The sequence below is a fragment of the Bidens hawaiensis genome, unplaced genomic scaffold, assembly GCF_021521415.1.
Source record: "Bidens hawaiensis isolate Kalapana, Puna unplaced genomic scaffold, B.hawaiensis_p1.1 tig00006913_1, whole genome shotgun sequence".
In the NCBI taxonomy this organism is placed as follows: Eukaryota; Viridiplantae; Streptophyta; class Magnoliopsida; order Asterales; family Asteraceae; genus Bidens; species Bidens hawaiensis.
This window is the reverse complement of record NW_027491474.1, coordinates 648,583-660,937: the sequence shown is the minus strand read 5'-3', so window position 1 is coordinate 660,937 and position 12,355 is coordinate 648,583. Positions and strand designations below refer to the sequence as shown.

The window sequence follows — 12,355 nt, the reverse complement described above, 5'->3', positions numbered from 1 at the left end:
AAGTACTAAGTTTCAAAAAATAAAGACGAAGCAAAGAACTTGACGAAGGTTCCTCGACATACTCAATCCTAGAGGGAGATTGTAGGGCCAATATTCTATATTGTTTTTAGGATTGTATATGTCGTTTTAGTTTGCTTTTAGTCGGTGTAGTACGTACTCGGTACGTTTATTTTGTAAGTTTATTGTGTAAACTTTGGAGAAATGGGGACCCTGTATAAAGGCCACTTAACCCATTTTTCCACAACAACTCTTTCACAACTCTTGAAATAAAAAGAATTTCTCTCTCTCTATCTTCTTCTTCTTTCTTTCAAGAAAATAAACCAAACAAACTAAGATTCGAGAGTTGTTGGTGATTTCCGCTAACCAACAACACGGATTGATCCGAGTCAAGTCTTGAGATCCATCTAGAGGACCTACAATATAAGCAACGTAAATGTTTAAATATTTCATGAACACATCTTTAGTAGATAATCTATGTGTTAGTAAGTGTCCTCGTCTAGTTTTTCCTGTAACTTAATAATCTGAGATCTAGTTTTGTGATATTGTAAATAACTATTTTGGTGAAAGAAACGTATACAATAACTTCTAATATTGTTTATCTAAAATATGTATTTATTAAGACAGGTTGGTATAGATACATAGCCCAAGCAGTAAACCTAAATAGTAGAATTTGTTTCTAGGATTATTTTATAAATTACGTTTCGGTTGTATCTCTTAAAACTAAACCTAATTGTGACCAGCCATAATGATAATAGCTTAACCGATGTATTTTATTATAACTCATCATGATATATTATAAACTTTTTCAGCCCGATAATTGACATGACTTTTAACATACATAACAAGGACATTCTCGGTTTTACTTATTTACTACCATTAATTTCAAAAGTCATACTTTATTAGCAAAATAATTAAAATGAAATGTATTCATTATTTTAACTTAATTAGCTAGGGAGAAAATAATATGTTAATACATGGACATCTACACTACTACACCATGCATGCTTGCAGCACCTAAAGGAGAATATTCATATAGATAGACACAAACCGAGCGTCACAATTCAGTCTCTTTTAGAATCAGAATCAGCATTTCAACCCCCCCACCCCCACCCCCACCCCCACCCCCACCCCCCCACACACACACACCACCAACCCACAAAATGCCTATAAATATGGTCTTCACACATTTCACTTAGGACAAACACATCCTTCTTCAAGTGTTTCCCTAATTTGCTGCACCTTTCTAGCTAGCAACAAAATCTAACAATTCTCATTTCAAGAACAAAAGAAATGGAAGGAAAATTAGGATGTTTTGCAATTTTTTTCCTCTCCGCGAAACCATATATCGCGATGATTTGTTTACAATTTGGCTATGCGGGTATGAATATCATCACAAAAGTGTCATTAAACCGTGGCATGAGCCACTATGTTCTTGTTGTTTATCGTCATGCATTTGCAACAGCTGCGATTGCCCCGTTCGCCATTTACCTCGAAAGGTAACCGTTCACAGTCTAAACTAAATACTATTAAACAGGATGCATACAACAAGTTCCTTTAATTTTAAACCCATGTTCACATGTGAAATATTCTACTTTTGTGATTGTAGGAATATTAGGCCCAAGATCACTTTCTCAATATTTATGCAAATGTTTGTCTTGGGACTCCTTGGACCGGTTATCGATCAAAACTTCTATTATGCCGGATTAAAGTTAACATCACCAACCTTTTCTTGTGCTATGAGCAACATGCTTCCTGCAATGACCTTTGTTATGGCTGTCCTCTGCAGGTATCTATTGGACTGTATTATCAGACTAGTGTTTCTTAATATAATTATCTAACAAAGTCAATTGCTTTGAATAAAGGATGGAAAAATTGGACATTAAGAAGGTTAGGTGTCAAGCAAAGGTGATTGGAACCATAGTGACAGTAGCAGGAGCCATGTTGATGACACTTTACAAAGGTAATGTGGTTGAGTTGGTTTGGACCAAGCATGTACACCCTCACTACGCAGAGACAACTTCTGCAGCATCCGGATCATCCGATAAAGATTGGGTTGTGGGATCCATTCTTCTTATTATTGCTACTTTTGCATGGGCTTCTTTTTTCATTGTTCAGGTATTACATATAAAAAAAATAAAAATCACCTCATTATGGAAATTAAATAAAAGTAAATTCGGAAGCTAAATCAATCATTATGAGACAAGTTTTATTTTCTTGCAACATGTTTGTACTTAGGTTTTTGATTGCTTTTGCAGAATGTGACAATGAGGATATACAAAGCACCTTTTTCCCTCACCTGTTTGGTGTGTTTTATCGGAACTTTACAGTCCATTGCTGTTACTTTTGTAATGGAACACAAGCCTAATGTTTGGACTATTGGTTGGGATATGAACCTTCTTGCTGCTGCTTACGCTGTAAGCGTTATCCCTTTTTCTATATACTGGGACGTGGTCCTTTCAGAACTAGTATTATGTTGAGAACTACGAAAATCACATAAAGCATTTGTGTGTTCTTTAACAGGGAATTGTGTCATCAAGCATTGCATACTATGTGCAAGGTCTAGTAATGGAAAAGAGAGGACCAGTTTTTGTTACTGCTTTTAGTCCTCTAATGATGATCATTGTTGCTATCATGGGTTCTTTCATTTTAGCTGAAAAGATCTACATGGGAGGGTAATTAACTTATCATGACTTTTTCACTCTTACTACTTCATATAAGTGAAAGTGTAAGAGCTTTTTTTATTAACGAAACGTTCTGTTTTTTTTTTTTTTTGCAGTGTGATGGGCGCGATATTGATAATGATAGGATTGTACTCGGTCCTATGGGGGAAATACAAGGAGCATAAGGAGAAAGAGTTGGCTGAAGAGATCCTAGACCCTGTAAAAGTTGCATCAGGAAATAACAATAACATGATGGTGATCGAAGATGTTGAGGCAAACGACATTGAAATGCAAAAGAGCGAGATGAACAAAACATCCACGCCCCCAACGATCGCAATCAGTTCATCGATCTCGACACCGACAATGATAGCGGTGCAAGCACCAAAAGTGTGATTTAGAAGTGAACTAGTTAATTGAGAGTTAGGAAAAAATAATAATGATGGACTAAATATGTACAACTAATAGATCAGGAGGTTGAAAGAAAAAAAAAGCAAGGGCTTTTTTGTAATTTTGGTTTTCTTTAAGTAATGTTCTTCTTTTTTAATGTTACTTTTGTGGAAGATTAATGAAGATTCCATGCATGGAATGTAAATGAGATCTTTGTTGAGAATAAAATGTGTTGTTTTTTCTGCTGACGCCTGATTCGGATCCCACTTCAATGTTAGTGTTTGATGTTTGTAAATCCATTTGTTGCAACTCAATCAATATATTTAATTTAATTAGTATAATATTAATAAAAGTAGCATATGTCATATTTTGTTATAAACTACCATTAAATATAATCTAAATTTCTAAAATGATACTCAAACAAATAAACATATTACATATACATAGTTACCCAAAATTTATATAATCGTATTCACAAGCAGTAAATAGCTTGTAATTTACTGCTTCTTGCCTTCTTACATATAACTCTTTTGAGAAGTTAATCCCACCGGTTATGCCATAATCAGCTCATTTCACCCAATTTAAGTTACCAAAATATGCAACTTTCACTGCAAAAATTCTTTAAGCATGCAATGGAAAAAATTCCAACCAATTTAGACACAATCAATAAGAATTGGCCACATAACCTCCTTTAGCTACGACGGCTAGGCTAAGGAGGTGATTGACGAAGTAATTCTTTTTTGCGTATTTATGTTATTTTTTGAAAAGTGATGAGTTTACATTATGAGGCATTTAGGATAATAATTAGGCATCAACCAGATACACGATTTTTATTCTATCATGTTTTCTCTTTTATTCTTATAAAAGTGGTTGACGTTTATTCTATTGGAAACCACCTCATCTGTTCTATATTCCAATTGTTGGATTCACACACCGTACCATCCATAACACATTGGTATCTCTCACTTGTCTAATGTCGAATCGAACTTATGTAAGCCTTTGACAAGGCATGCATACAAATTAAAGAGACAAATGCTTGGAATATATGCTCATTTTGCATCATTCTAAAATAAGTTAAAACCAGTATATTTCATATGAAGGGTAGAACGACTTGAATGTGAAGTTTATCTTTAGATATAACATACTTCAATTTTCTTATCATAAATGTACACATGTTTTTTTTTTTTTTCATTTTCAAATCCATAAAAATCAATCCATCCATTAATGACACCTTGATTCAAATCCAGAACTATAATCAAACTCTAATTTGACCCAAGAATAATTCCATATATGATAGAAAGTTATTGATCGATGTACAACAAGAACTTCAACATACGATATGTTGTACTTTTCTATCGAGTTTAAATTTCTTTCCAAGGAATGTTCTAAAATGAATGGTAGTGCGTTATATTTTATATTAATGGAGGTACGTTTCTCATATATGCATAGCACGAACAACATTTTAAACACTTTTCTACTAAAAAAGACTGAGAAAATGTGCAAAGCTTGTGATGCTTTGAACTTTATTAAGGTGTGCACAAATATCATATATGGTAGCAGGGGCGGACTCACATAGTATAGATCAGGGTCACGGGACACCAATGATTTTTTAAAATTTACTGGAAGTGGTATATTAATTTTTTGAAGGACCCCATAAAAATTGAAACTTGAAACTCATACTAATAAAGTTGAACTGGTTTGGTGGGAAGTCTCCTGCTTTTCCTTTCAAAGGTTCCAGGTTCAAGCCTTGTTAGACTATGTTTTTGTTGTTTTTTTCCAAATCATATTCAGTATTACCTTATTAGCCTATGTTTCTGTTGTTTTTAAAATCATATTCAGTATTAGTTTAATTAACTTTTGTCAAGCCTTTGAATGTTGTACTGTAGCGTTTTGTCCAGTACACAAGTCTAGTCCTAAACTTCTAATCTCATTGTTATTTGCCAAAACTTAATACACTAGTCTTGTATTATTAAATTGATGATGTTAGGTTGTGACTTAGGTTTGTTAAAAACTTGAATTTTAGAGCTAATTATACAAGGATTATTGAAAAGGAAGTTTTGAGCCATCATCTTCTTTAAGTAATACTCATAAGAAAATTGATTTGGAAGATCTTCCATGGGATCTCTCCGAAAGAAAACCAATTTCATCTTATTATGTTCACCAAAGAGATGAAATTATATGAATGATACTTGTATTTGTTATATGGAAAGAGAGCTATTTGCATTCGTTTTAAAAACACAAAAGGTCGTACATAATTTGTAGTGTTTTTTTCCTCGTTTCGAATGACATCGTATTTTGTGTGTTTTATTATAATATTGTTTTTATTATGTTCTTCGTCTCGCCTCGACCCGAACAACAACCGACCCGAAATTTTTGAACACTAAAAAAATGGGACCCCATTGTCCAAAAATCCTGGGTCTGCCACTGTATGGTAGTCATTAAATTTGCACCTTATGGAGGATTGGAGGTGTATAAGATCAAAGAAATGTATATTACTATATTTAAGAATGATTTTAATCGTGATATGACACAAAAAGATGAAAGAATACACTGTTTAACAAGTATGGAGGGATTGCCATCAACTGATTACTGATGGCCATAGCTCTGTGCTAGATAGTAGGTTAAAACTATAATATATCAACTTTTGTTATCTGGAATTATAACGGTTGACGGCTTGTCAAATAGTAGAAGGCTTAAAGTTGCCAATAATATTGAAGACATGTCAAATGAACTTCGTGTTATGTACGACCACTATTTAGAAATGCATATGATGCATTAATCAAGGAGACTACAAATTATTTTTTTTTTGAATGTTTAAGCTTGCCTCCTACTATTTACAATAAACCGTCATTGCCAGGGATCGAACCCTGGACCTCTCACCCAAAGGCCTAAGCCTTTACCATCCCACCAAAGTGGAGATGGCAGGAGACTACAAATTATAAAACTGAATTTTCTGTAATTACGTACATATATATAACTTGACTGCATATTTTTTTTATATATTTCTTAATCAAGCGCACACTGATTTATAAAGCAAAGTCTACGGAGCAGAAGAATGCAAGTAGATTGGTGCAAGTCCTATTCGAATTATAGTTTTTGTTTATTAATATTCCACAAAAACCACTTTTGGTTAATGTGGTTAACCTGCAAGGATGTCACTAAACCTTGTTAATACATAAATGTGCGATATCGGTTCCCCACGTAACTTCCTATAATAAAAAAAACATAAGTTGATCCAGTTTCCCTGTTTACAATAAAAGTGCATAGACACTTGTCCATAAATTAGAGGAGGTAGCATATATTTAATTTTTTTTAAAGTTGGTCACCTTTTGTGTTTTTTTTACTATTGAAACATTTGTACCCCCTAATCTTTTGTGTTTTTCTTAACTATTGAAATATTTAAATTTCTTATAAATGTTTAATAATTGTTATTGTTTAAAATCGCTTATTACAGTAAAATACCTCAGATGTTGTAAGCATTTAAAAAACAAAACAAGAATCATGTAGTATTAAAATGGCATGCAAGCAAAAGTAGTAAATCTTATGTGACAATATATATGAAGATTGGACCGAAACTGAATAACAGCCCACTTATTATCACCACATCAACAAATCAACAATCGAAGACAAATTAGAAGGCACACAGCAAATCTGAACTAAATTCTACGTGAAATAAATATCAATCTCAACGAATTTTATAGTGTTGGAAGTGATGATTATTTGAATTCACAGTTAATTAAACATTTTGACTAAGTATGGGTCATCTGGAGTTGGTACCATGAGGGAATTGTTGGAAAACTTTTGTGAAAAAAAATATGTTTAATCTTTGAATTATTTTATTCAAGATTGTTAGTCAATTAGTCAAATCCATTAAAATGTCATTTTAATTTGGTTAAAAAAATTAAAGTTTTGGTTAATGGTGATGAAAGTTTCAACTCATATGTTTATGGTGAATGGGTTGTTTTTCAACTATAAATACCAAGGTATTCCTTGGTTGAAAGACACATAAAATAACACATTCTCTCTTGTGTTTTCTTCAACTTTCTCCCTAAAAAATTCCAACATTCTTGATCATCTTTATCATTTTCTTTAAGGTATTATTCGGGTGCTAGAGCCCTCCCCGACAGTACATACTGCTTAGGCCGTTGTACCATGGGAAACAAAACGGGGAGAGACCCGGATTTGTTTTAAGGCCCCGTGTAAAACACGATCCTTGGCCACAAAGATCACGACACCATTCTTCTTCTACACCTTTTGCATTATTTTATTTCAATTGTATTGTAATTTTGATTTTTCCGGTGTAATTCGTATTGTAATTTACTTGCTTTCCTAGATAGGTTTGATTCATTGTATTGTAATCATTTTATCAAAAGTGTTTTATTTTTATACTCGAACGGATTCCTACAATCTTAAAACAAATTTTTTAAAAATACCTGTTCGTGTATTCAAAACATTCTCGTGTAACTCAAACTAGTTTTGTTTCATGTGGTTGTGTTTTAATAAAACATTTTTTTCCATTTCTATTCAAAGGAGCGACTTTGTAGAAACGGAAGCCGGCTACAATTCGGATTTTTTAACGCTAAACTCTTGGAAAAACCCATTGTTTGGTCCCTTCAAAGTTGGACTTAGAAAACCTTCGGTGGGTTAATTCGAGAGTTCGGATTAAAAAGTGTTGCGTAACTTTAATTTAGTGGGAGCGACCACTATTAATATTTCCGAAAAACTAACTTAGCACAGTTTATTTTTAAGAAAAAATGGTATCACCGTCATCAAGCAACGTTACCGGTACGCCTTTGTCCGTTATGGTAGGAGCGACTACATGGCTAATCACGCTGAAAAACCCTAGAAGTTCTCGGGTTTGCACTTTAAACGGTGGCAACAGAAGATGTTCTTCTATTTGACCACCTTGAACCTTGCGAGGTTCTTTACGGAATCCGCTCCCCCAGCCACTAACGCGGAGGGGGAGACCGACACTCAAGCTTTGAGTGCGGTAGATGCGTGGAAGCATTCGGAATTCTTATGTTGAAACTATGTGTTAAACGGTTTAGTTGACGTGTTGTATAACGTGTATTCTTCAATAAAGACTGCCAAATAATTATGGGAGATTGGGAGTCTTGAGAGAAAAAGTACAAAACAGAGGATGCGGGAACAAAGAAATTTGTTGTCGCCCGTTTCTTGGACTATAAAATGATTGACTCCAAGACTGTAATTAGGCAAGTCCAAGAGTTGCAAGTTATACTTCACGACATCTTTGCTGAGGGAATGAGACTTAGTGAGACATTTCATGTGGCAGCGATGATTGAAAAATTGCCTCCTAGTTGGGTTGAGTTTAAGAATTATCTTAAAACACAAGCGAAAGGAGATGACCATTGATGATTTTATTGTTCGACTTCGGATAGAAGAAGACAATAAGAGAGCTCAAAAAGGTAGCCTAGTGGATGTTTTCGCCAAGGCTAACTTAGAGTCAATCCTCCAAAGGGGGTAAGAAAGGTAAAGACAAAAGTAACAAAGGGAAAGCGAAAGTGGACCTTGGCGTGAAAAAAAGGGCTGTGAAAAAGAAGCCTCCACCTTTCCAAGGACCATGTTACAACTGTAACGAGATGGGGCAACGGGCGAACCAGTGCAAGAAACCAAAGCGCGAGCGCACGCATTTGGTGGACGAGGATGGCACTCCTTTCGTGGCGATGATTACCGAGGAAGCGGCTTTCATCGAGGAAGTCAACGTTGTGGGAGACACTCCCAAAGGGTGGTACGTTGACACCGGCGCGACCCGCCATGTTTGCGGAGACAAACAACTCTTTAAGAATTTCAAAGAGGCGGCGGGTGACCAGAAGCTTTACATGGGGAATAAAGCGACTGCAGACATCATGGGAGAAGGCGATGTGGTCTTGAAGTGGACTTCCGGCAAGGAACTCACGTTGACCAAAGTTCTCTATGTTCCCGAGATTCGCAAGAATCTTGTCTCGGGATGGATGCTCAACAAGCACGGATTTCGCTTGGTGATTGAATCGGATAAATTTATTTTATCGAAAAATGGAATTTTTGTCGGCAAGGGCTATGCCGACAGTGCTATATTCAAATTGAATGTAATTGTTGTCAAATATTCTGTGAATAAAATTGCAACTTCTATTTACATGCTTGAGTCGTCAAATTCTGATTCTTGTGTTTGGCATGGTAGACTAGGACATATAAATTTTAATTCAATTCGACGTTTAATTAAATTAAATAACATTCCATGTTTTTAAATCGATTCAAAATATAAAAAACATGTGTTGAATCCAAACTAACAAAAAAGCCTTTCAAATCGGTTCAACGTATAACCGAACCCCTTGATTTAATCCACACCGATGTGTGCAATTTAAAATCCACTCCCACAAGAGGTGGAAATAAGTATTCATCACGTTCATTGATGATAGTACTCGGTATTGCTATGTATACTTACTTAAAATTAAGGATTAAGCAATAGACAAGTTTATCTTGTATAAAGATGAGGTTGAAAATCAACAAAAACGGAGAATAAAAACTTTGCGAAGTGATACGGGTGGTGAATATGTTTCACCATTTGCGGAAATATGCGCAAAACATGGCATAATACATGAGTGTATCCCACCTTATTCTCCACAATCAAATGGCATTGCGGAACGAAAGAGCCGTACATTGAAAGAGATGAAGAATGCCATGTTGATTAGCATGGGCGTGAGCTATGACTTGTGGGGGGAGGCTATTCTCTCGGCCAATTATATCTTGAATAAGATACCCTGCAAGAAAACGGACGTGATTCCCCCGCAAGAAAACAGACATGACTCCGTATGAGTTATGGAAGGGTAAAAAAACCTTCATACAAATACATTCGAGTGTGGGTGTGCCTTGCCAAGGTGACGGTTCCGCCACCAAAGGCACTAACGATAGGACCTAAAACCGTGGATTGTATATTCATTGGATATACACACCATAGTAATGTGCATAGGTTTCTTGTACATGAGTCCAAGAATCCCAATGTACATGAAGGCAGTATTGTTGAGTGGAGGACCAACGATTTTTTCGAAAATGTGTTTCCCTGTTTAAGGAAAACACATGCGAGTTCATCAAGAGCGGTTGATGAAGCAAGTACATCAAGAGCGATTGATGATACGGTTCATGACGAGAGACATGAATGACCCGGAATTGAGGAAGGTGAGCTTAGACGAAGCAAAAGACAAATGACCGAAAAATCTTTCGGTCCCGCGAGGCGGTTACCTACCGCGAGGGTGAGCCCAATACCTACCGCGAGGCGGTTACCTCTGCGGAATCACCTCAATGGAAAGAAGCAATTAATAACGAGATAGATTCTATATTGCAAAATCATACTTGGGTGTTAGTAGATCTTCCACTGGGTTGTAAACCCTTTGGATATCGTTGGATACTCAAAAGGAAGATGAAAGCCAATGGAAGTATTGATAAATACAAGGCAAGGTTAGTGATCAAAGGGTATAGACATAAAGAAGGTCTAGACTATTTTGATACTTACTCGTCGGTCACGCAAATAACCTCAATAAGGTTGGTTCTTGCAATCACGGCCTTACGAAATTTGGAAATTCACCAAATGGATGCAAAAACCGCATTTCTAAATGGCGATTTAGATGAAGAGATTTACATGGAGCAACCCGAGGGTTTCTCCGCCCCAGGGAAAAAGGGAAAAGTATGTAAACAAGTCAAATCATTGTATGGTTTGAAGCGAGCTCCAAAATAATGGCACTTAAAGTTTGATCATGTCATGCTTGACAATGGTTTCAAAATAAATGAGTGTGACAAATGTGTCTACGTGAAGGGCACGTCGGGAGATTATGTGATTTTATGTCTTTATGTAGATGATATGCTTATCATTGGGAGTAATGATACTACGACTAAATATGCAAAAAATATATTGAAAGCGAGGTTTTCCATGAAATACTTGGGTCTCGCGGACGTGATTCTTGGGGTTCAAATTACTAGAACCCAAAATGGTCTTGTCTTAAGTCAATCTCACTATGTGGACAGGATTATTGAGAAATTCAATAAGGATGACACGCGGTGCGCGTCAACTCCAATTGATACCACCCACCATCTATCTAAAAATAGAGGTGAAGGTCTTGCTCAATTAGAATACTCAAGAATTATTGAGAGTTTAATGTATCTTATGACATGTACTAGACCCGATCTAGCTTATGCCGTGAGTCGGCTAAGTAGATATACTAGTAATCCGAGTGGGAAACATTGGAAAAGTATCATGCGAGTGCTAAGATACTTGAGATACACGAGAGACTATGGACTCCATTATAACCGTGATCCAGCTGTGATTGAAGGATACAGTGATGCAAATTGGATTTCGGATATAAAATATTCTAAATCAACAAGTGGATATGTATTCACACTTGGTGGTGCTGCTATTGCTTGGAACTCTTCTAAGCAAACAGTTATAGCTAGATCCACGATGGAATAAGAGTTTATCGCCTTGGATAAATGTGGTGAAGAGGCGGAATGGCTACGTCAATTTGTGGAAGATATTCCACTATGGCCAAAGCCTTTGTCGGCTATTTGCATACATTGTGACAGTCAATCAGCGATTGGTAGAGCCCATAGCGTGTTGAACAATGGCAAATCAAGACATATTCGACGTATACATAACACGGTACGACAACTACTTACAACGGTTGTTATCACGATTGACTATGTGAAGTCAAAAGATAACATTGCAGACCCGTTAACAAAAGGATTAAGCAAAAAGTTAGTTAACAAGTCGTCAAAAGGAATGAGACTAAAGCCCATGGGGAAAGGGGACAAGAGGGAAACCTAACCTAGTTGACTGAAGATCCCAAGATCTAAGTTCAATAGGACAACTTAATCATGAAACCAAGGGTGGTCACTGTGGGGGAGTACCCCAAACCAAACTAAAGGGCATTGCGTGTGCGCTCGCCCTAGTCCATTCCAATCAGTGACACATGTTGTAAGGATAAGCATAATAAAGGTTAATGATTTGTGGAAATCAACAAACCTATTGCTTTTAATTATTCGAGCGAGAATCACCTATGTGAGAGAGAACTAGGGTCGGTTCGAATGGATTTTGGGGCAAAAATCCTAGAGCTCTCGCAGAACCAGGCTAGTGTCCCAGGACCATAATCGGACACGACAGTGAGGGGTTGGCCAGACTAGGGAGAGTGTTGTGTGAAGTGTATTTCGTCTACATAAATGGGGGTATATTCAAAGTCATCGTGTCTACACACCGCTAGGAGACTAAGTATGCTTCACAAAGGAATGTTCAAAGGGTAACACCTACATATCCTGCAATGCTC

The 12,355-nt window shown here is 36.3% G+C and overlaps 1 protein-coding gene across 1 annotated transcript; it reads left to right on the top strand.

Annotated features, from left to right (window-relative positions):
* Positions 1-1,290: 1,290 nt before the first annotated feature.
* On the top strand, positions 1,291-3,094 carry LOC143633912 (WAT1-related protein At5g07050-like). The gene is made up of 6 exons (XM_077102127.1): positions 1,291-1,496; positions 1,607-1,786; positions 1,863-2,115; positions 2,256-2,414; positions 2,521-2,672; positions 2,777-3,094. The coding sequence occupies exons 1-6, from the start codon at positions 1,291-1,293 to the stop codon at positions 3,051-3,053; spliced, it is 1,227 nt and encodes a 408-aa protein (XP_076958242.1). The 3' UTR covers positions 3,054-3,094.
* Positions 3,095-12,355: the final 9,261 nt, after the last annotated feature.